Here is a 25934-nt window from a genome sequence, read left to right on the forward strand (position 1 = left end):
GCCGCCGTACTTGCGACCGGCTGGGAGGGCGTAGTGTTGGGAGTATGCCCTAGAGATAATCATAGAGATGATTATATTGCCTTGTATCCATGATATATTATGAGTTCATTGAATTTCCATTATAGACAACCTGTATCGATTAGCAATTATGTGAATTGTTTGTGAAACTCTTTTACTTGAATGGTTATTCTAATGTTGTCCTTGGTCAGAGTTCATGTGAGGACACACATGAATAATGGATCAGCACATTATTAGTTGATGACTATGTTTCACAAGTCATAGGACATGGAGATGTCAAACTAATAATGTGGGCACATGTATGACATGGGGCTGGACCGACCCAACGTGAGATGTCGTTATTATCTCTATTCACATCATGTACGTTATGTCCTTAGACCTAAGATTGTTGTATGTATTCAAGATGTGAAACGACCTACTCAGGGACTATCAAACGCTACTCCGTAATAGGGTAGTTATAAAGGTGGTTTTCGGGTTTGTCGGGAAACATGCTATGAGACATAGACAATCAAAATGGAATTTGCCCCTCTCTATATGAGAGAGATATCACTGAATCACTCTAATGATTAGATCAAGAAATGCATGGCCGTGCTTGGGTTAAGTGTTAACCTATGAGTTGGACCAAATATCGTGAGGCAAGGGAATAACAAGTATGTGGTTTTGTGGTGGTTCGTTTGATATGATCTTTGCGTACACATAGGAGTTGACATGCCTTGCTAGAGGCCGCTATCAACTAATGGCCGAGTAGGAGTACTCGGGCCATGTCTATGTGTGCATGAACCCATAGGGTCACACGCTTAAGGGGCTGGAAGCCTAGTTCAGATTGGATCCGAATTAGACAAGGCTTAGGGTTACTAATGAGCCGCCAACTCGGGAGCTCATTAGGGATGCCTATGAATATGTGGGGTGGGCAATGGGGCTAGGTAATCCACGCCTTTTGGCAGCCGCCGCCGCCCATCCTACGCCCGTGCTTGCTGCTCCTCGTGGACCTAGCAGTCCGGAGGCGCAACACTTCCTCCCTATACGTGTGGATACCTCGGAGGTGCTGCATCTGGAGCACAAGGACGAACCGCACGAAGGGGACGGACGACCTCGCAACTGCACAGCACTGCTACGACGTGTTCGACTACATTGAGTCGCTTCCGCTGCACCTGCGCGTCTAGTGGTAATCCCGTGATCTATAACGAGCAGTAGATCTTGGTTTATGAGGTTGAAATTTTTGTTTTTCGGGGTTAGCGTAGCATCCTCATAACCCCTACAGTGGTATCGGAGCCATTACTGCGTTGTTATAGGTTCGGATGAGTGCGTATGGAGATATGCGCGGTTGTAGATGAGTCTCTGATCATGGTTCATGATTTTACCGTGTTGGTCTTGTAATGATCTACTCGTACCGGTCGGAATTCCGCCATCCGAGTTAAGTGATACATGTAAATCCAGTCATGGTAAGATGGAGATCAATCAAATTGATCGAATCGAACCTAGGTCAATTGCCGAGCGCATGTGATGCGCAACGGTGATAGATTGGATCTACTGCCGGCTCAAGCGATATGACTCGTTGGACTTTCCCACGCTCCCACCTGTTGGGATGTGGGTTCCTCCTGTCTTCGAGCCGTCCTAGACCTTCCTCTTCGAAAGCCTAGACTTCATTGCCGACCGGCTCGGCGTGCTTCACCTCCACAAGGAGGCACTTGTCCCGACGCCCATCGAAGGAGGAGCGCTGTTCGACGGCTCCAGACCAATCGGCGACCTCAACAATGAGGCACCTGCGCTTTGCTCCGAGCCTATGCTAGGCTCAAACCCCACTATGAGTAACGTACATACTATTCTTTACTTGCTATTACATACCTTCCGCCGATTCCCTGGAGGGACCCCGTTGTCCCCACCGTGGCCGCCATGCGATCGGTTCTCCTACAGCCTTGTGTCCCCCTTAGACACGTACGCACAGGGGCTCCAAAAGATGCTAGCGCCGCCTCCTCTTACATCCGAATTCATAGGGATGGTGGGCTATGCTCCTGCCTCTTTTCATGACCGCATGGATGATGATGTTGAGAGCAACGGCTCCAACATCAGCGATGTCATGGCACCTAGCCCCCTCTATCCTAGGAGTGCGCTATAGTGGATGCCTCGGGACAGCCACCGGTGGTAGCGGAGTCTCTATTGACCCACACCCCTCTAGACCCTCGTGCGGAGGCCCTCGCTTGTGTGTAGGACCATGGCAAGGAGCTACGACAAAGGCTATAGAACCAGCCACCACCTGTGCTGGTATGCTTGTCACACCACGTTGCGCCCCGTGCGCGTAACCCGTCGAGCGGCGACTGAGGTTGCGTCTGCCAGTTTCAGCGCAACATCATCGATGGGGGGAACGATCCCTCACAGTTTGCTCAGGCTGGCCAGAACATCGCCACGACGGTGATGCTTCTATGTAGCCTTGCCGAGTCTATCGACCCACAGGAGCAGGCGGTTCACTGAAACCTCCGGGCGCTAGTGGAGACCACCGCCGTTCAATAGGCGAAAAGCTCCACGTCATGCCATCGACTTGAGGCCTCTTTCCCTACCGGGGGCATGGGGGCACGCTAGTCCAATCGCTCCATCTGCTCACCACTACGACCACCGAGCATGGAGCAGGAGGGCGCAGCTACGCCATGGCCTTACCCAGCGCTCGCTCCGCACCAACCACCTGTGCGTGAATGCCTTAGGCTGAACTAAGATGCTCACAGTGTCATCAGCAACTGGTGTCAGGTTGGCATGATGATGACGTCCATCGGGCGGCGGTGAGAGCAGGCAGCATAGGTCCTGGCCAGACCATCAAGGGGAGCGATGAAACACACCCCAGGCATGGTCGCCGACCTAATGACTGGAGTCCCAGTCCAGATGGCCTGAGACCACGGGCCTTTGCCCGACGCATCTAGAGAGCGTTGTTCCCACAGCGCTTCCGATCGCCTATCAACGTCGCCAAATATACCGGGGAGATGAATTCTGGTATATGGCTCAAAGACTTTCAGCTCGCCTACCGAGCCGAAGGAGTGAATGATGACCACTTCATCATTTAGCACCTCCCCATCTGCGTGGGGGAGCATGTTCGAGCATGGCTCGAATTCCTCCCGCCTGACAGCATCCGCGATTGGGCGGACCTCAAGAGGGTCTTCGTTGGGAACTTCTAGGGGACGTATGTCCGCCCGAGGAATTCCTAGGACCTCAAGAGCTGCCAACAGGAGCCTAATGAGTCCCTATGGGATTACATCCATAGGTTCTCAAAATGATGCAACTCCCTTCCTGATGTCATCGACACAGACATCATCATCGCATTCCTCTTTGGGACAACCTGCGAGTCGCTGATCCACAAGCTTGGCTGCCTAAGCCCTGTACCACCCGTGACCTGCTTGATGTCGCCACGAACCATGCCTCCGGCGAGGAGGCGGTCAGAGCGGTCTTCAATGGAGTCTAGAACAAGGGCAAGGCCAAGCGCGAGGACCAAGACAAGGGCCCCTCCAAGCAGAGGGGCAAAAAGAACAAGAAGGATCAGCGCCGACTAGCCAACTCCACGTTGGTCGCCGTGGCTGATCGCGCGAGCAAGCATCCCTAGTAGGGCTTGCCTGACCACTTCGACAAGCTCATGGATAGCCTATGCACCAACCACGCTTACCCCATCAAGCACCTCTACAAGGACTATGAGCTCCTCAAGCGCTTCCTACGACAAGCCAGCGGGCCAAAAGAAGGAAAGGGCAAGGAGGCAGCAACCAAGAAAGAAGGCGTGGTGGGCAAGGATGGGGATGGTTTTCCTAACTCTGACGAATGCATCATGATCTTTGGGGGATCCGATGCCATTTGCTCCAAGTGCCAGCACAAAGTGCGCTACAGAGAGGCATGCATCGCCGAAATGGCCATCCCCTCCTTCCTTCGCTGGTTAGAATCTTCGATCACTTTTGATCAGAGGGGACCATCCTTACCACGTCACTAGACTAGGTCACTACCCCGCTCATCATCGACCCCATCGTCTGCAAGAAGCGCCTCACCAAGGTGTTGATGGACAGAGGCAGTGGCCTCGACATCCTCTACATCGACACCCTCGACGCCATGTGCATCCCCCGGACAAAGCTCTGCCTAGTGAGCTCTCCCTTCCACGGCATGTTCCCAGGGACGCAAGCGTACCCACTTGGGCAGATCGACCTACCTGTCATGTTTGGCAATCGAGCCAACTTTTGCTAGGAGGTCCTCACCTTCGAAGTGGTGGACTTCCTAGGGTCCTACCACGCCATCTTGGGGGCGGCCATGCTATGCCAAGTTCATAGCGATCCCTAACTACACCTACCTCAAGTTGAAGATGCCAGGACCGAACGGCATCATCACTATGGGTAGCACCTTTTTGCACGCCTACACGTGTGACCGTGAGCATTTTGAGCTTGCCACTACCGTCATCAACTCATCCGAGCTCCCTCGGCTAGGGGAGTTGTTGACCCCAGTAGTTTCGAACTACAACAAGCCAACCTCCTCGACTGCCTTCCGCCCACTCGAGGAGACCAAGGTAGTGGGGATCGACCCCACCGACCCAACCAAGATGGTGCGGATCGAGACCCAGCTCCTGGCCAAATAGGATTGTGAGCTCACCGACTTTCTATGCGCCAACCGTGACATCTTTGCATGGAAACCTTCTGACATGCTAGACATACCACGAGAGGTCACCAAGCATGCATTATGCCTCATCTCGGGCTCAAAGCCCGCCAAGCAACGCCTGCGTTGCTTTGACGACAAGAGGCATAGGGCCATAGGTGAGGAGGTTGCCAAACTCCTGGCAGCCGGATTTATCAAAGAGGTATACCACTCTGACTGGCTCGCCAATCCTGTTCTTGTTAAAAAGAAGACCAGGAAATGGAGAATGTGTGTTGATTATACTAGCCTCAATAAGGCATGTTCGAAGGACCATTTTCCTTTACCATGCATAGGCTAGATAGTCGACTCCACCTCAGGATACGAAATCCTCTCCTTTCTGGCTGCCTACTCAGGCTATCACTAGATCGCGATGAAAGAGTCTGACTAGCTTGTGACTTCATTCATCACTCTGTATGGTTCATACTGTTACGTAACCATGCCTTTTGGTCTAAAGAACGCTAGCACCACCTATAACGGTGCATGCAGCAATGCTTCACCGATCAAATCAACCCCGCACGATCAGCCTAACAAAGTTGAGCGGCCAAAACCAACAATCGCCATCTATGTTGATGACATAGTGGTCAAAATGGCTCAAGCTTGTGACCTGATCACAAACTTGGCCGCAACGTTCATGAACCTCCGAAGGTTCAACATCAAATTGAATCTCGAAAAATATGTTTTTAGGGGTTCCGAAGGGGAAGCTGCTTGGATATATCATGTCCAAACACGGGCATCGAGGCCAACCCTAAAAAAATCATGGCCATCTCCAACATGGGCTCTATATGCAACATCAAGGGGTATATAGAGGCTTCACCAGCTGTTGGTCGCCCTGTGCCGATTCATCTCCCAGCTTAGCGAACGGGAATGCCTTTGTACAAGCTTCTCAAAAAGACGGATGCTATCGTGTAGACTAATGAAGCATAGGAGGCTCTAGGGAGCCTCAAAGCATCACTGACGTCGGCCCCAATCCTCATCGCTCCCGAAACAGGGAGAACCCCTCCTCCTCTAATCATGGCAAGCAACCACGTGGTGAGCACCGCCCTAGTCGTCGAAGGGAGGAGCTAGGACACCACCTTAAGGTCCACACGACCCATATACTTCATCCGGAGAGGTACTCACTGACCCCAAGGTCTAGTACCCCTAGGTGCAAAAACTCCTATATGACCGTGCTGATGGTGACCCGGAAGCTCCTGCACTACTTCACCGACCACAAAGTCTCGGTCGTCACTTCATACTCGCTCGGAGACATCATCCGCAACCGTGATGCCGCAGGATGAATCTCCAAGTGGGCACTCGAGCTAATGGGCCACGACATTAGGTATATCCCCCCGTACCGCTATTAAGTCTCAGACTCTTGTGGACTTTATCGCCAAATGGATGGAGGTCCAGCTCCCAACCCCAGATGTCATCCATGAGTACTAGACGATGTACTTCGATGGGTCCATAATGGCGCCCAGCTCGGGGGCTGGAGTGGTTTTGATCTCCCCGAATGGGAGTAGGCTCCGCTACATAATCCGCCTCCACTTTTTGGCCTCAAACAACGCTGCAGAATACGAGGCCCTCATCAATGGACTACAAATCACCATCGAGCTCGGCGCTACGCAGCTTTTCGTCTACAATAACTCGGAAATGGTCATCGACTAGGTCATGAAGGAGTCCTCTTGCAAAAGCCCCCTCATGACAGCATACTACCAGGAGGTGCGCAAGCTCGAGGACAAATTCTAGGGGATCGAGCTACACCATGTCCCCCAAAAGGACAACGATGCCACCGATTTTCTCACAAAATTGGCTGCCAGGCGTGTTCTATCTCCAGAAGGGGTCTTCATCAATGACCTTCACAAATCATCTACCCACATCCTAGAAGTCCGATCCAGACACACCTCGATGCCAACCCGGTGCTCAGGGGCTCCAACCCCGGTGCCCCCCATGACGACGACGCCCACCGACGTTGCTGTGATAGCACTCGATCAAGCCGACTAGCGAGCACCGCTACTCACCTACCTCCTTGAGGAGGTTCTCCCACCTAAAAGGGCTGAAGCACGATGGATTGCTCAACACGCCAAGATGTTCGTCACATTCGGTAACCAACTTTACAAACGAAGTCCATCAGGAGTGCTCATGAAGTGCGTCCCCACCGACCAAGGCAAACAACTCCTCCTCGAGGTCCATGCCAAAATCTAAGGACATCACATGGCCCCGAGCTCGCTGGTTAGAAAAGCCTTTTCGCCAAGGTTTTTACTAGGACTGTCATGCTACGATATGCAGAGGAGGTCGTCTGAAGGTGTGAGGATGCTAGGTTCTATGCTCGGCAAATTCATTTGCCAGCACAGGACTTCCAACCATCCCCTATCACTTGGCCATTCATGGTCCTAGGGGCCTCGGACATGGTAGGACCCCTTCAATAAGGGCCCAGGAGGGCCTTCACTCACCTACTCGTAGCAGTGGCAACAAATTCACCAAGTGGATAGAGGCCAAAGCCCATCACCAACATCTGCTTGGAAGAGGCAGTCAAGTTCTTACCTCGACTATCATCTACCAGTTTGGCGTTCCTAACTGTATCATCACTGACCACGAGACCTAACTTCATCGGGAAGAAGTTCCTTAGACTTTCAGTGATGGACTACAGACATCAGGATCGACTAGGCCTTCGGTCGGACATCCACAGTACTAACTGGTCAGGTCGAGCGTGTCAATGGTATGGATCCTCCAAGGACTTAAGCCCACACATCTTTGACTGACTCAACAAGTAACGCCGAGGCGATGGGTTGCAGAGGTCCCAGCAATCCTCTAGAGTCCTGAAGAATGACCCAAACCTGATCCATAGGGTTTCACACCCTTCTTCCTAGGCCTATGGAGCTAAAGCAGTGCTACCCTTCGACCTTGACCACGGCGCCCTGAGAGTGAAGGCCTTCGACCATGACCAAGCCGTGGAGGCTTAGCAAGATGCAGTCGACCTGCTCGAGGAGGCCCACAAGACAACCATCATCCACTCCGCTCGCTACTAGCAGACTCTCCACATGTACCATGAGAGGAAAATCAGAGGAATGATCCTCAAGGTTAGAGACCTTGTGCTTCAAAGGACCCAATCAACCAAGGAGAAACACAAACTCTCTCCACCTTGGGAAGGACCCTATACGGTGATCGAAGTGATCTGACTAGGCACCTACCGACTAAAGGACGACAACGGCGACATTCTCACCAACACTTGGAACATCGAACAGTTATGTCATTTCTTCCCCCTAAAAATTCAGTCTTACCACTTTCTTTCATTCAACGTTCGCTCCTACAAAGCACCCCGGCCCAAACACTTTTGGCCTAGGTCGCTTGGGGACTCCACGAGGGTGTGATACCACCTCTCTTTTTTACTATCATTTGGTAAATACTTTTTACCCGAACAAAAGGGTAGTCCGTTCCTTTAATTACCTTATATAACTTTGCTTTAAACATTCCAACCGATCACACCCCACCATGACCTATGGTTACGAGCAGCTGAGCCTCGTGGGCCATGCCTAGGTTCTTAAGGTTGCAGCCTATGGTTCAAATGGGCAGGTGCGAAAAAGAAAGAATAAAAAACAAAGTTGTGCTAGAGTGAAAATAAGGAACGGATTGGACAAGCTTCCCCTTACGAAGTAATTCCATCACAAAACAAAGTTGATGTATTCATGGATACAAAAATGTTTACACATGGGGCTCCCCCATGAACTTATCCATTACATATATTGACTGCTTTTTCTACTCTAAATACTACTATGGCTGACTGGCGGCATCGGCTACCGACTTGACCGGCGAAGATAAAGGCTCTCGGTCTCCAACAGGATGACGTTTGGCTCAGTCAAAGGTGGGACGACATTTGCTTTCGACCTAGGCTCCACTCCATCCGTAGGCTAGGCAACGTCCTCCTGGTGCGCGCCTTCAGCCGTGCTCGCACGGGGAGCCTCCATCACCAATTACGTGGAGACTTGCTCTGCCACCAACTGTGCGTGTGGTAGCAAGCCCTCCCCGTGCGCATGGATGGCCTCCGGGCTCCAAACGTCGGTGTACCCACTGTAGATGGTGGCAAAGTCCAGGTTTGGGTGGTGCATCGCCACTGAAGTCAGCACCCCTGACGTCCCATAGAACATCCCATTAGAGATAAGCACCCAAACTTCATCTAGGACCTCCGCTAGTCGGATAGCGGGCATGCTGGTGCTCGGTGCTGACTCGAACACCTCTGAGATGATGACCTAGGCGACGTTGCAGATCTGGTCGAGCTCACCCTCGAGAGCATGTAGCTCTTCAAGGGACTTGGCCAGCGCCTCTGCATTCCAACCAATCATCGCCTTAGCCGTCTCTAGGTCCCGCTCTAGTGACCTAACCCTTCCGCCCAACTTTGGAAGAAGGATGACAGGCTTAGAAGCAAGGCAAAGGAAAAGCTAAGACATCAACCAAAAGCAGAATAGGTACATACCGAGGCAGGTGTTCTCAAGGATGGAGAGTCCTTCCTCCTGTCGAGTCACCGGCTCACGCAAATGAGCGTTCGACTCCTTCGTCCCAAGCATCTAGCCTCAGAGCACGAGCACTTCCTGGTCGACCTCTAACTGGGCCTTCCGCTCTGACTCCAGAGCCTCTAGGGAACTCTGGAACACCACCTTGGTCTCCGCCTAGTGGATCTTCACCGTGTCAAGTCCTCGCTCAGCGGCGGTCACCCACTCCACCACGAGCAGTTCTGCCACCCGCGCTTCTGTCGCCTTGGCCGCTCGGTCTTGAGACTCATGGTGGGTGGACTCTAGCTAGTGCTCAAGCTCGGTGACCCGCCATGACATTGTGGCCACCTGAGCATGCTCCTCCCAGAGGAAATGGGACTTGTGGCTTGACATGTCCTCCAGACCCTATGAAATGAGAAGTAAGCATGCTGAGGCAACCAGCAAGAGACCAAGGAGTCAAGGACGAACGCATAAAACTTACCTCTATGATGTGGGGCAGGTCGATCGTAACCGCCTGATGGACGACCTTGACCTGCTCCAAGGCCTCCTCCAGACTCGCCCTGGTTTGGGCGAGATCGGACTCCATCGTGAGTCCTCTCCCCCCAAGTAGTCCCAAAGCTGCACCTCCTCCTCATCCTAAAGTATGAACCATGCCTTACTTGGGTCACCGGGGCAGGGCCACACTAGCTCGCAGGTCGCCCCCAACCCACTAGAAGGCCCAGCAGACGACTAGACCACCGCCAACTCCTGCGACGATGGGATGGCCGGTGGCTCCACCCAGGTGCCTACCTCGCTAGGGTAGGGGATCTCCACCTCCTTGACCTCGCAGCCTGCTAGCGGTTGTTCTGCCTCTGGTCTGGTCGTGTCTCCTCCTGACCTTGATAGCTCCGACTAGGAGGGTGAGCCATGCGTCCCTCCACCGGGCGAGGCAGGGAGCCCGGTCTCCCTCCTCCCTTCCACCACAACTATTGGGGGAGGGGTCGCAAGGGTCACCTCCAACCCAACCTCCACCATCGCCAACGGGATCACTGCCAACACCATCGCCGCCGCTGCCGCCGTACTTGCGACCGGCTGGGAGGGCGTAGTGTTGGGAGTATGCCCTAGAGATAATCATAGAGATGATTATATTGCCTTGTATCCATGATATATTATGAGTTCATTGAATTTCCATTATAGACAACCTGTATCGATTAGCAATTATGTGAATTGTTTGTGAAACTCTTTTACTTGAATGGTTATTCTAATGTTGTCCTTGGTCAGAGTTCATGTGAGGACACACATGAATAATGGATCAGCACATTATTAGTTGATGACTATGTTTCACAAGTCATAGACATGGAGATGTCAAACTAATAATGTGGGCACATGTATGACATGGGGCTGGACCGACCCAACGTGAGATGTCGTTATTATCTCTATTCACATCATGTACGTTATGTCCTTAGACCTAAGATTGTTGTATGTATTCAAGATGTGAAACGACCTACTCAGGGACTATCAAACGCTACTCCGTAATAGGGTAGTTATAAAGGTGGTTTTCGGGTTTGTCGGGAAACATGCTATGAGACATAGACAATCAAAATGGAATTTGCCCCTCTCTATATGAGAGAGATATCACTGAATCACTCTAATGATTAGATCAAGAAATGCATGGCCGTGCTTGGGTTAAGTGTTAACCTATGAGTTGGACCAAATATCGTGAGGCAAGGGAATAACAAGTATGTGGTTTTGTGGTGGTTCGTTTGATATGATCTTTGCGTACACATAGGAGTTGACATGCCTTGCTAGAGGCCGCTATCAACTAATGGCCGAGTAGGAGTACTCGGGCCATGTCTATGTGTGCATGAACCCATAGGGTCACACGCTTAAGGGGCTGGAAGCCTAGTTCAGATTGGATCCGAATTAGACAAGGCTTAGGGTTACTAATGAGCCGCCAACTCGGGAGCTCATTAGGGATGCCTATGAATATGTGGGGTGGGCAATGGGGCTAGGTAATCCACGCCTTTTGGCAGCCGCCGCCGCCCATCCTACGCCCGTGCTTGCTGCTCCTCGTGGACCTAGCAGTCCGGAGGCGCAACACTTCCTCCCTATACGTGTGGATACCTCGGAGGTGCTGCATCTGGAGCACAAGGACGAACCGCACGAAGGGGACGGACGACCTCGCAACTGCACAGCACTGCTACGACGTGTTCGACTACATTGAGTCGCTTCCGCTGCACCTGCGCGTCTAGTGGTAATCCCGTGATCTATAACGAGCAGTAGATCTTGGTTTATGAGGTTGAAATTTTTGTTTTTCGGGTAGCGTAGCATCCTCATAACCCTACAGTGGTATCGGAGCCATTACTGCGTTGTTATAGGTTCGGATGAGTGCGTATGGAGATATGCGCGGTTGTAGATGAGTCTCTGATCATGGTTCATGATTTTACCGTGTTGGTCTTGTAATGATCTACTCGTACCGGTCGGAATTCCGCCATCCGAGTTAAGTGATACATGTAAATCCAGTCATGGTAAGATGGAGATCAATCAAATTGATCGAATCGAACCTAGGTCAATTGCCGAGCGCATGTGATGCGCAACGGTGATAGATTGGATCTACTGCCGGGCGCCGGGGTGCGAGAAAAAGTGTTGTTCGGTAAAACAGTCATAACTTTTGCATACGACCTCGGATTGAGACGAATTCTATATGAAAATTGTAGAGAAAACAATTTTACATCCGATTCTCACCGGCTTTGCCGGTTTCGCTGAAATTAGATTTGCGAAAAACAGCCGGGAAGATGGTGTTTTCGGCGTTTTAAGATTAGACGTCGGAATCGGTTAACTCTGTTTTGCAGGAATTTGTGACTGGTATAGCCCTTATGTGTATGTGATGCATGTATGTAATTAATTCATGGCTTGCATGTCGTGAGTATGACAATATGGCTGGAGCCACTAAGATATTGTCAAATTGATGTAATGGCCTGCGTGCCAAACTGTGATGATCCTATCAGCGACTATGTAATCTTCTTCACTGCCTTGCGTTAGTGATAGCTAGTCTTGGTGGACTCATCACTGAAGGATGGCATACATGGATCATGGAGATGGAGATCATCATGAGGAATAGTTCGATGGAGATGGAGATCCCCAAAGGAACATTGGGCTATACCATGTCATATCTGTGTTAATGCCGTTCTTACTATGTTCTACTTTCACGTGCGATAATATTTTTTTGTCTACATGCAATGGTGAAGTAGAACGATCCCTCTGCAATGTTTAAGTTAAAATGCTTCCCCAAACCTTGCACTGTCATGTGTCTTGTACAATCGGTGGTAGGTCTATGAAATTAGGGTGCCACTGATTTTCCTTGACTAGACAGGTTTGTATCGGATACTTACAGCAGAAGGGTTGGTTACTTGGACAAGGTCATCCTAACGGTTAGGGACCTTGGAGCATGAGTAGTTGGGCACCAAAGCATAGAGATGCTACCCAACAACAAGAGTCATATGTGATATGATTAGCAAAGAGTTGCTTACCAATCTACCATGTCTTCTAGCGGTGATGCTAAAGCTCACTAGTAGACTTGTTAGTCGTGGGTCTTGAATCACTAAATTTCAAGAGAGGGATATTGATTTTAGTGGGAGTAGATTCTATTAAAGGTTTAATATTGTTTACTCTATCTTGGATACATTGTCTTAGTATTTTGCATTACTTTTGTTGTAGATAAATGGCACCTAGCAATCAACCATTTACTTTGCGTTCAATTCTTGAGAAAGATAAGTTGAATGGAACAAACTATGCGGATTGGATCCGCAACCTGAGAATTGTTCTTAGGGCTGAGAAAAAGGAAGAAATTCTAGATACCCCATTACTAGATGAGCCTGCTGATAATGCACCAGCTGTAGAGAAAAACACTTACAAGAAAGCATGTGATGCTGATGTTGAAGTGAGTTGGCTTATGCTTGCTTGTATGGAACCAGATCTGCAGTTGCAGTTTGACAATAACCATGCAGCGCACGATATGATCGTGGCGCTCAATGATATGTTCTAGACTCAAGCCAGGACTGAAAGGTTCAATGTCTCAAAAGCTTTTGCTGAAACCAAGCTAGCAGAGGGCACAACAGTTGGGCCACATGTGATCAAAATGGTTGGTTACACTCAGAGGTTGGAGAAGCTGGGCTTCCCAATTGGCCCTGAATTAGCTACTAATTTTATTCTCGCGTCTCTTCCGCCCAGCTATGGAAATTTCATCACGAACTACCATATGCATGGGGCGGAGAAGGGCTGGAATGAATTATGTGGCAAGCTTAAAATAGCAGAGGCTGATATCAAGAAAGGTGCTGGCAGGAGACATGTGATGGCGGTCCAAAACAAGCCCAAGTTTAAGAAGAAGGGCAATTCTTGGAAGAAGAAAAAGGGCAAGGCTAAAGATGAGATCTCTAAGCCAAACCCACCTGCGCCCAAGGCTGGACCACCTACTAATGCTGAGTGCTTTCATTGTCATGGGAAAGGTCACTGGAAGAGGAACTGCAAGCTGTACCTGGAATCCATAAAGGATCGCGGCAGTAAAGGTACTCCCACAGCTTGTACACTTGTTGTTTATGTTACGAACATTTTCCTTGCTAATCTTATATTAATTCTTGGGTATTTGATATCAGATCGGTTGCTCATATTTGCAATACGATGCAGGGAATGATAAGAAGTAGAAGCGTGGAAAAGGGAGAAGTTGATTTCCACGTGGGCAATAATGCAAGAGTTGCTACGTTGAACGTCGAGACGATGCAACTCCACCTCCCGTCAGGATTTATTATGGAGTTGAATAATTGTTATTTTGTTCCTAGTTTAAGTCAAAACATTGTGTCACCTTCATGTTTGATGAAGGATGGTTATTCATTTGCGAGTAAAGACAATGGTTGTGTGATCTCTAAAAATGACATGTTTGTGGCTTCTGCATCCATTGTGAATGGGTTATTTATTTTAAATCTTGAAGATGCTCCTGTCTATAATATAAGTGCTAAAAGGCCTCGGCTTAGTGAGTTAAGTCCTACCTATATGTGGCATTGTCATTTAGGTCATATAAGTGAGAATCGCATGAAGAGGCTCCATTCTGATGGGCTTTTAACTTCGTTTGATTTTGAATCATATGAGACATGTGAGGCTTGCCTGCTGGGCAAGATGACCAAGACGCCTTTCACAGGTTTTCCTGAGAGGGGCGACAGACTTGTTGGAACTCATACATACTGATGTGTGCGGACCAATGAGTACGACAGCAAGAAGCAGATTCCAATACTTCATAACCTCCACTGATGACTTTAGTAGATATGGCTATGTCTACTTAATGAAACATAAGTCTGAGACATTTGAAAAGTTCAAGGAGTTTTAGAGTGAAGTAGAGAATCAACGTGGCAAGAAAATTAAGGCTTTGCGATCTGATTGTGGAGGCGAATATTTGAGCCACGAGTTTAGCAATCATCTAAAGAGTTGCAGAATTGTTCCACAACTTATGCCACCTGGAACACCTCAGAGAAATGGCGTGTCCGAGCGACGTAATCGGACTTTGTTGGACATGGTTCAGTCTATGATGAGCCAGTCAGACCTACCGTTATCATTTTGGGGATACGCTCTAGAAACAGCCGCTTTCACATTGAATAGGGTACCATCTAAGTCAGTAGTTAAGACACCACATGAGATGTGGACTGGTAAGAGTCCTAGTTTGTATTTTCTAAAAATTTGGGGTTGTGAAGTTTATGTCAAACGACTTATGATAGATAAACTAACACCCAAATTAGACAAATGCTTTTTCATGGGATATCCGAAGGAAACTTTAGGGTATTACTTCTACAACCAATCAGAGGGCAAAGTGTTTGTTGCTCGGAACGGTGTTTTCTTAGAGAAAGAGTTTCTCAAAAGAGAGAAAAGTGGATAGAAGGTGTATCTTGAAGAAGTTCAAGATGAGCCAGTTGGGAAGGACTCTACGAGTGATGCTAATGTAGCAGAACAAGTTGAGATACCCGTGGCAATAGAAACACCACCACAACCACGAAGGTCAACAAGAATCCATGAGTTGCGTGGGGATTTGTTATTGTTAGACGATGACGAACCTGCGACTTATGCGGAAGCAATGATGGACCTAGATTCCGAGAAATGGCAAAGTGCCATGAGATCCGAGATAGATTCCATGGGAAACAATCAAGTTTGGAACTTGGTTGACCCGCCTGATGGGGTTAGACCCATAGAGTGCAAATGGATCTATAAAAAGAAAAAGGTTATGGATGGAAACATTCACATCTATAAAGATCGACTTGTTGCAAAGGGTTTTTGGCAAGTTTAAGGAATTGACTACGATGAGACTTTCTCGCCGGTAGCGATGCTTAAATCTATCCGGATCATTCTAGCAATATCTGCTTATTTCGATTATGAGATATGGCAGATGGATGTTAAAACAACCTTTCTAAATGGGAATTTGGATGAGGACGTGTATATGATATAGCCCGAAGGTTTTGTTGATCCAAACAATGCTGGAAAATTTGCAAGCTTCAGAAATCCATTTATGGGTTAAAGCAAGCATCTCAGAGTTGGAACATTCGTTTTGATGAAGTGGTCAAAGGGTTTGGCTTCCGTCAGAATGAAGAAGAACCTTGTGTTTACAAGAAGGAAAGTGGGAGCGCTGTTGTATTTCTGATCTTGTATGTGGATGACATATTATTGATTGGGAATGACATTCCTATGTTGCAATCCGTAAAGACTTCACTAAATAATAATTTTTCTATGAAGGATTTAGGAGAAGCAGCATACATTTTGGGCATCAAGATCTATAGAGATAGATCGAAGAGGCTTATAGGATTAAGCCAAGATACGTACATTGACAAGGTGTTGAAACGATTCAACATGGAACAGTCCAAGAAAGGGTTCTTGCCTATCTCACATGGTATGCGCTTTAGCGATAAACAGTGTCCTTCGACAACTGATGAGCAGAAGCACATGAGTAAGGTTCCATATGCCTTGGCAGTTGGTTCCATTATGTACGCCATGATATGTACTCGCCCAGATGTCTCATATGCTCTAAGTGTTGCGAGCAGGTACCAAGCTGATCTAGGAGAGAGTCACTGGACACTTGTTAAAAACATTCTTAAGTACTTGAGAAGGACTAAAGATGTGTTCCTAATCTATGGAGGTAAGGAGGAGCTCGTTGTAAATGGTTACACCGATGCTAGCTTCCAAACTGACACAGATGATTCAGTCTCAATCAGGTTTTGTGTTCACAATAAATGGTGGTGCTGTAAGTTGGAAAAGTTCCAAGCAGGAGACGGTGACCGATTCTACAATAGAGGCCGAGTACATTGCAGCTTCTGGAGCTGCAAAGGAAGGTGTTTGGATGAGGAGGTTCCTCATTGAACTTGGTGTGTTTCTGAATGCGTCTAGCCCATTGAATCTACATTGTGACAACAATGGGGCAATTGCACAGGCTAAGGAGCCAAGGAATCACCAAAAGAGCAAACATGTACTATGGAAATTTCACCTCATTCGAGAGTTTGTTAGATGAGATGAGATCAAGATGTGCAAGATACACACAGATTTGAATGTTGCAGATCCTTTGACAAAGGCTCTTCCACAACCTAAGCATGAGGCGCACATAAGAGCTATGGGTATTAGATATCTTCGAGATTAACTCTAGTGCAAGTGGGAGATTGTTGGGAGTATGCCCTAGAGATAATCATAGAGATGATTATATTGCCTTGTATCCATGATATATTATGAGTTCATTGAATTTCCATTATAGACAACCTGTATCGATTAGCAATTATATGAATTGTTTGTGAAACTCTTTTACTTGAATGGTTATTCTAATGTTGTCCCTGGTCAGAGTTCATGTGAGGACACACATGAATAATGGATCAGCACATTATTAGTTGATGACTATGTTTCACAAGTCATAGACATGGAGATGTCAAACTAATAATGTGGGCACATGTATGACATGGGGCTGGACTGACCCAACATGAGATGTTGTTATTATCTCTATTCACATCATGTACGTTATGTCCTTAGACCTAAGATTGTTGTATGTATTCAAGATGTGAAACGACCTACTCAGGGACTATCAAACGCTACTTCGTAACAGGGTAGTTATAAAGGTGGTTTTCGGGTTTATCGGGAAACATGCTATGAGACATAAACAATCAAGATGGAATTTGCCCCTCTCTATATGAGAGAGATATCACTGGATCACTCTAATGATTAGATCAAGAAATGCATGGTCATGCTTGGGTTAAGTGTTAACCTATGAGTTGGACCAAATATCATGAGGCAAGGGAATAACAAGTATGTGGTTTAGTGGTGGTTCGTTTGATATGATCTTTGCATACACATAGGAGTTGACATGCCTTGCTAGAGGCCGCTATCAACTAATGGCCAAGTAGGAGTACTCGGGCCATGTCTATGTGTGCGTGAACCCATAGGGTCGCACGCTTAAGGGGCTGGAAGCCTAGATCAGATTGGATCCGAATTAGACAAGGCTTAGGGTTACTAATGGGCCTCCAACTCGGGAGCTCATTGGGGATGCCTATAAATATGTGGGGTGGGCAACGGGGCTAGGTAATCCACGCCTTTTGGTAGCCGCCGCTGCCCATGCTACGCCCACGCCTACTGCTCCTCACGGACCTAGCAGTCCGGAGACACAACACTTCCTCCCTGTACATGTGGATACCTCGGAGGTGCTGCATCTGGAGCACAAGGACGATCCGCATGAAGGGGACAGACGACCTTGCAACTGCACGACACTGCTACGATGCGTTCGACTACATCGAGTCACTTCTGCTGCACCTGCGTGTTTAGTGGTAATCCTATGATCTATAACTAGCAGTAGATCTTGGTTTATGAGGTCGAAATTTTTGTTTTCCGGCTAGCGTAGCATCCTCATAACCCTACACGTAGCCCCTGGAGGAGAAGGTCGCACCGCCTTCACCCTACTCTCCTGGCCGCTCGTCGTGACATGCTGCAAGCTAGGCCTCCACTCCTCCTGCACGGGAGGTGGGGTGATGCTCAACCCCGTTAGTGTCTGGCCGCTGTCGAAAAAGTATAGGTCAGTCACACTCCAAAAACTCAACTATGAGATAAAAAAGAAACAAAGAAAGCATATCGAGACATAAGCGGCAGGGCTCTAAAGCCTCGACCTGATGGCAATGGGCCTGCCGAACGAGGGCCGCTCATAGGTCGCTAGCCACGCCCCCTCACCTCGACCGGGGGGGAGGGGGCGGAAGTCGACCCGATCGGCTCCCAATCAGCCCGCGAGTCACCGTGATCATCGGCTCGAGGCGCGCCAACCGAAGCAGCTGGCGGGGTGTCCCCCCATTGTGGGTCATGTGCTGGCGCCGGCACCGATGATGCAGGGTGCGAGTCCACTCCTTCGACCACCTAGCCTGCCCCACTGTGCCCGGAGTAGGTGGGGACAAGACTAGCGATGCCTTCGAAGGGTGCGGCGACCGCATCCGCTTCACCTCCTACTCGCCAATGGTGTCCGAGCTCGTGGCACGCTTCCTTGGTGCGGGAACATCGCCGTGCCTCCCCACATCCCACCCGGCGCTGGCAGACATGGCCATAGGCTCGCAATGCTCCAACGAGGTTGCAACAATGTCCTAGTCTCCATCCTCAGAGGACCTCGTGTCGCTACCCAGCTCCATGGGATCCTCCGACTTGAGTTCCGCCTCGATGTCGCTCCAATTCTCACCGGCCCACACCCACCAGGTGATCTCCATCTTCTTCCCGTGCTTCCTCCGAGCCTTCTTAGCTCTCTTCTTCTTCTTCATGACCGTCGCCTCCTTTAGGGCAGCCTACCGAGCTACGCCCTCTGGCCCCTTTGGAACATGTGGCCAGGATTTATGACCGGTAAGTCCCTACGAAATGGATGACTTGAAGTCAAATTATAGGAGAGCAAGATCAAAAGGGACGTGGAATAAGGAGAGGAGAATGTACCAAATTCAGTAGCTTCCCGGCGTGGAGAGGTCTGGGCTTTCCTTCAAGGGTCTCCTGGGCCTTTAGTTGCAGCACCCAGTCGAGTTAGCTCCAGACTTCGTCCTTCGCCAACTCCACCAGCAACGTGCGGTCGGGGTCCGTCGGGCTAGAGTACAGCCACATCGGCCGTGTCCTTTCCACCAGCGGAGCGACCCAATGGTGGAAGAAGGTGTGGAACACCCGCACCCCGTCGAGGCTATGCTACAATAGCTTCTAGAGCTTCGCCACGATGATCCCCAGCTTATTCTGCCAGCTGGAGGGCCCCCATGACTAGCTCTTCCGCCTCTCTGGTCTTCTACCAGTGAACGATGGGAATGGCGTGTCCACCGAGTTCCTGATGTAGAACCACTCCCCATGCCACCCCTGATTGGAGTTGTAGGGGGTGTAGGTAGGGTAGGAGCCCAACACACTAGGCTTCTTCTATAGGGCGAAGCCACCTACTGGCGCGGTCCTGGCCGGCTTCCCCTCCGACAAGGCTCGCCCGATGAAGATCCACCGAAAGAAGTCCACGTGCGGCTCCATCCTGAGGAAGGCCTCTCAAACGGTGATGAAGCCAGCAATGTGCAGCACCCTAGTCGGATTGAGGTGCTATAGTTCTAGGCCCCACTCATTGAGGAGCCCTCGTAGGAACCAGTGCATGGGGTATCCTAGCTCATGCTCATGGAAGGCGAGGAAGGAGACGACCTCACTAGCCCAAGGTTGCGGGAAAGCCTCCCCCGTAGGAGCCCTCCAGTGCGCCACCTCCTTCGGCAGAAGCAACCCCTTCTAGGTGAAGGTGTCTAGCACCGTCTCATCCATGTTCGATGGCCTCTAGCTTGACATTGCGCTCCAGATTCAAGAACAGATCTATGAGTTCTCTCCCTCACTTTACCCTCTCTCACTTAGGAACCACCGCGGCACACGAGCACACTTGGCGAGAAGGAAAGGAGGAGAGGCGGCAGTTGGAGAATAGGCGAAGGAATGGGATGAAGACCCTCTCACTTCCCCTATTTGAGGAGGAGATGCAGTAGTTAGAGAAAGGTGAAGGATTGGGGCGAAAACACCTCTCCCTTCCCCTATTCAATGTGAATGGGAATACGACAGCACACGTCCTGACTGATGGGATGCGCCCTGCCCAACGAGATGGTGCCTAGTTAGACAGGACATGGCCTAGACATGGCCCACCACTACTGCACACCAGGCGTAGGAAACAAGGTGCACCACACATAGGTGGCCCTTTGCCTTCCTAGGCAGGACTTGGAAGGGCCCAACAACAGGATCTCCGCCCAGGAGAGACCAACGGGCTTCTTGAGTCGATCAGATAGCTCAAGCAAATGCCAAGAGATAGGTAAGGAGCAGAGGGATGCCCCATATGGGCCATGCCAACTCCATCATGAATGATGTACACGGATCCCATTTGGACATATCCGGTAAAAACTCCTCAAGCCTGTCAATCCAGTCATCAAGGTAACTCTACCGATCCCTCTTACTTTATTTTTTCTAATACATGATCATTCATTCATTCATCCATTCTCATACACGCATTTGCACATTCATTCACACATTCATTCATTCATCCCATACATCCGAAGCATCGCATATGGAGTTAAATGCATCACAAACGCTCTGTGTTGCGTCACGAAGCAGAAGTTGCCTCATTCGACATGAGCAATGACCGACCGAGGTTTGAAGGCCGGTCCACAAAGGGCTTGAGTCTGCCTCACATTAAATAGAGCCAGGGGTGAAATGTAGATGAGCCCCAGTGGCCCTCGTCCAATCTGCCCAGAAGCAGATAGGGTCATCTCAACCTTCTCGTTTGATCGTAACCTCGAGCCATGCCCACAGAATCTCCATCGAGGAGAAGCCTCTGGGCCACCTGAGTTGGTCTCCAGAATGACCCGGGCATCTGCCAAGACATGGGTTAAGGAGCAGTGGAATGCCAAATGAGGGCTATGCTGATCCCATCGCGAACAACAGCCCTAGATTTCACTCAAACATGCCCATTAGCGAGCTCACTGAGCGCATCGCTCGAGCCATTGAGGCAAGCAACGTTAGCTCAACCCCTCCGGTTGTGGAAACCATGGACAGGGTAATGCATGGAACTAGACCAACCCCTACCAAGCCGAACGGGGCTTAGGTCGCTCGACACCGACTCAGGAAATGAACTGACCACGAGCAGGACAAACATGGGTGAACACCCCGAACGATAGTTTGTGGCCCCAGAAAAGAGTACCAAGATGCTCAGCCTCCAACCGACTCATTAGTTGGACGTAGGCTCGGGGGCTACATCCACGGGTGCGCTTGAGCGCACCCACTGTCAAAACAAAAATTCCCCCGCTAGGAAAACAAAAAAACCCCAAATGATTCTACCCGAATCACCCAGGGGCTCGGGGGCTACACCCGCGGGTGCGCTCGTGCGCACTCGCTGTCAAAACGAAAATCCCCCAGACGATTCTACCTGAATCTCCTGGGGGCTCAGGGGCTCTTGTCGGGTTCATAAACCTGGGGTCCCTCATGGACCTACTTCTCAGCAAAAGCTCAGCCTAGCAGACGACGTTGCGAACGATGCACAACTCCTGGGCTACCCCAAAAACCTAATGATAGTGTAGAAGGGTGATCTAGTCTCTTACCGAAAGGCATGGCCAAGGAGGAACGACACTCGCTTTTGACTCTAGCCCACCTCTCTGACCAGAAGGCCTGGCCAAGGAGGAACAGCGCTCGCTTCTGACTTCGGCCCGCCTCTCCGATCGGAAGGCATGGCCAAGGAGAGGACAATGCTGTTGTCTGACTTTGTCCCTTCTCTTTGACTAGAAGGCCTGACCAAGGAGAAACGGCGCTCACTTCTAACTCCGCCTGCCTCTCTGATTGGAAGGCCTGGCCAAGGAGAGGACAACGCTCGCTCCCAACTCCGACCCGACTCTCTGATCGGGAGTACACCAAACCTCTGCTTATAGCTCTTCTTTGACTAGCGCGGTCGGAGCCAACTAGGAAACGACCGAACGGGGATGCCCACTCGGTAAGAACCCAAAGAATCAGGTAGAGCAAGTAAGATAGGGCTCTCAAGTCAACCACAATACCGAGGACCGTACCCTACACACCTGTAGGACAGTACTGTTAGGTCATGTCAGAAGGGTGCTCTGCAACCTTCCAGACTTGTTAGAACGTGAACAATGTTATGGATACCAACATTTATCCTACAGTATGGTAGGCGCCGACATTTGCCATACCAGAAGAACGAAGTGGAACCGACCACATGCATCTGGCCATCAACATTATTGTGGGCATCGACAAACCACCTTATACCCGATGGCATGGGCAACAAGACTAGGTAGCACACACACACACACACTCCTTCTCTCACACTCTCTCTTGTAAAGCCATCCCCTTCATCTATAAAAGAGGATGCACTCTCTCCAAAAGGATTCGAATGACGATTCGAACGATCCCAACAAACAACAGATGGATCACTCTGATTCTCTCTGCTTGGCTCTAGAACTCTAAAGCCAAATAGAGCATACGTTCAAACACATAGCACACGTTGGAGCTCCCGTCACTCTTGGCCCTTCGGTCCAGAGTCCGACCGGACCTCTGATACCCCCATCTTACTTCTTCTCGTTTGTAACTCCACAGCAAACTTCAAGCACCTATTCTCAGGAATAAAGTCACCGATTGACTCAAACTAGACATAGGGCACGTTGCCTGAACCAGTATAAACCATGTGTCATTGAGTGCTAGGCCACATCCAATCACAATGTACGGCAAAACTACAAATCTTTACATGTTGGTCACTTTTCGCACCGACAACATCACTCTTATCAACAAGAAAGAAGACCTGAGTGTATCTAGTGAGATCATCCACTATCACAAATCCATATTTGTTTCCACTAATACTAGTATATGTTGTTGGTCCAAACAAATCCATGTGCAATAACTCAAATGCCTAAGATGTGCTGATGATGCTCTTCTTAGGATGTGTGTTGCCAACTTGTTTTCTGGCTTGACATGCACTACATAGCATATCCTTCTCAAATGTGACATCTTTCAAGCCTCTTACTAGATCATGCTTAATCAATTTGTTCAATTGTTTCATTCCAACATGACCAAGCCTTCATGCCATAACCAACCATGTTAGACTTAGTGAGCAAAAATGTTGACAATTGAGTTTCACTAGCATTGAAATCAACCAAGTATAAATTCTCATATCTAAATCCTTTGAATATCAAGTTAGAGCCATCTAAACTTATGATCTCTACATCGTCCACACCAAATATGCACTTGAAACCAAGATCACAAAGTTGTGCTACTGACAATAGGTTAAAGTTCAAGCTCTCTACTAGTAGCACATTGGAAATGCTCAAGTCATTGGATATTGTAATCTTACCAAGCCCTTTAACCTTGCCTTTGCTATTGTCACCAAATATGATACTATCATAACAATTGCTATCATTAGTGTTGATTGAATTGATCATTCTTTAATCACCGGTCATGTGTTGTGTGCACCCACTATCAAGCACCTAGTGCCTTCCTCTGGCTTTGTAATTGACCTACAATAAAAGATCAATTCTTTTAGGTACCCAAACTTACATGGGTCCTTAAAGGTTAGTGACTAAGGTCTTTGGCACCCAAATGGCTTTCATCTTTGAGCCCACAATTGGTGTACCAATAAACTTAGCATGCACACCATTCACACCCTTGGTAAGCAAATAACAAGAATCAAACTTAATTAAGGATACATTAGTAGTCTTGTTCTTGTTCTTGCAATATTGTTCTAGGTGCCCAACTTGCTTGCACTCTATTACAAAACCGAACATTGTTCTTCACAAAATTAGTCTTGTGAGGAGCAAAGGACACCTTGCCTTTCTTGGGGTTATAGCCTAATCCCTCTTTGTTGAGAGAAAATCTTTCGCTACCCAAGCACTTTAGCAAGCAGGCCTCACCACCATAGGCATTGCCTAAGGCGTAAATGAGCTCATTTACCTCCTTCTTGAGAGTCTCATTCTCAACCATTAGTGAGGCATCACAAGTGAGACCATCATTAGTAGATAAGGTGGAAGTAGTAGTGCTACAAGAAGGGTTCATAGGAGTTACAACAATAGGCTTGTAGAAAGATTCATCAATAATATCACAAGTCAAGCCCACGTCACATGATAAAACAACCTTATGCTTGTCTTTCTCTAGGAGAGAGGAGTGGGCCTTTTCAAGCTTAGAGTGAGCTTTGCCAAGCTTCTCATGGGCTTCCATTAGCCTCTTATGAGTAGCATTTAGCTCATCAAAGGTTTGCTCAAGAGATTTGTATTTCTTGCACAAGTCTTTGCACTCCTTGCTCTTTAGCTCAAGACACTCATGAGCTTGTTCCATCATGTCCATGAGGACCTCCTTTGAGTACTCCTCATCATTAACAGTCCCACAATCACCACTTTCACAATCATCACCATCACTTTCATCATATTTTACCTTAGAGGACTTAGCCATGAAGCATGATGGTGTTTCGAAGAGCGAAGGCTTGTTGTTGACGGTGATACTTGCAAGTGCCTTCTTCTTGGATGTCTTCTCATCATCACTAGACTCATCACTATCTAAAGAAGCATCACTATCCCAAGTCACCACATAAGAGCCACCTATCTTCTTCTTCTTCTTCTTGAATGACATCTTCTTCTCTTTCTTTTCCTTCTCCTTTTCTTTCTTCTTTTCATCCTCTTCATTGTCACTATTGTATGGACAATCCGCCAAGATGTGATCCTTGCTCTTGCATCTAAAGCACCTTCTCACTTGATCTTTGTTCTTGAAATTGTCCCTTCTCTTTCTTGACTTATAGCCCTTCTTCTTCATGAACTTGCTAAAGTTCTTCACAAATAGAGCCATGGATTCCATGTCAAAGTCACTAGCTTCTTCATCATCACTTGATTCTTCCTTCTTTTCTTTGCCCTAATTCTTGGATGATGTGCTAGCCCTAAATGCCACACACTTTTTCTTTTTATCCTCATCCTTCTTCTCATCTTGGTCAACCCTGTTGGTATTTCTTAACGCATATAGAAATAATCCGCAAGCGCACGGAATTACCATTGTAGCATTTCACCCGAAAGTATTCAGGGTATCATATTTCCATGAGGAATGGATGTGTAAAAGTCTCTTAGCTAGCACAACTAAGGTAACAAGAAGGATAGCTCGGGTAGTGAGATTTTCTAAGGATAGAGATCCTAAGCTAAGATAGCTTTACCACTATAGACTTGCTTCAAGCACCAGGTAACACTTGGTTTGCCAAGCGTTGCTGACCTATAGCTCTATGCTGAACCCGAACATGGGGGATTACAAGGGATTGACAGGGCTATCACCACCTGCCATCTACCCCTCAACTATAGGGAACGAGGCAAATGAAGGTAGCCTCTAGCCTAGACAACACGTCTACGCTATCGACTACTACTCTAGCGCCGTACAGGATTATCCGTCTTTATCAGGAGCCCTCTACTAGAGTATCCACCACGGGGATGGACGATGAACATGCAAGTAAATAGTAAACAAGACTAACTTAAAGTAAGAGCTCACCGCCCTAGAAGAACATGAACCTTTGCACTCCAAATAGTAATAGATTCGCCAAGGTATAAGTAATGAGGGAGCCAACATTCCCGACATTCCTTCTGCTATGTATACAAGGGGCCCCAAGTACACAAATGGAGGTAGCCAACAATTCTAGTACTTCTCCATCTCTTTCTCTTCCTCACTCACTCCCTAAACTGAAGAGCTAAGATATGAAAGTGGGGCTCCTCCTCTTCTTGCTACATTGTGTATCTTGTGTTAATGATTGATGGATGTGGAGAGGGGAGCCTCCTTTTATAGGTGGAGAGG

General features: G+C 48.6%; 2 protein-coding genes across 2 annotated transcripts in view; one reads left to right on the plus strand and one right to left on the minus strand.

Moving 5' to 3' along the window:
- The window catches only part of LOC136454704 (uncharacterized), a 36525-nt gene extending 19954 nt beyond the window's left edge, over window positions 1-16571 (plus strand). The window contains exons 2-3 of the mRNA XM_066455030.1: window positions 16352-16468; window positions 16567-16571. Of these exons, the coding sequence (XP_066311127.1) occupies window positions 16352-16468; window positions 16567-16571 (122 nt within the window). The remainder of the gene's footprint in view (window positions 1-16351; window positions 16469-16566) is intronic.
- Window positions 16572-24126: 7555 nt separating this feature from the next.
- Window positions 24127-24953, minus strand: LOC136454705 (uncharacterized). Its single transcript, XM_066455031.1, has 2 exons — window positions 24249-24953; window positions 24127-24153 (listed from the first exon to the last, which is right to left on the minus strand). The coding sequence occupies exons 1-2, from the start codon at window positions 24951-24953 to the stop codon at window positions 24127-24129; spliced, it is 732 nt and encodes a 243-aa protein (XP_066311128.1).
- Between the last annotated feature and the right edge of the window lie 981 nt (window positions 24954-25934).

This window comes from Miscanthus floridulus, chromosome 5 (assembly GCF_019320115.1).
Source record: "Miscanthus floridulus cultivar M001 chromosome 5, ASM1932011v1, whole genome shotgun sequence".
Lineage (NCBI taxonomy): Eukaryota > Viridiplantae > Streptophyta > Magnoliopsida > Poales > Poaceae > Miscanthus > Miscanthus floridulus.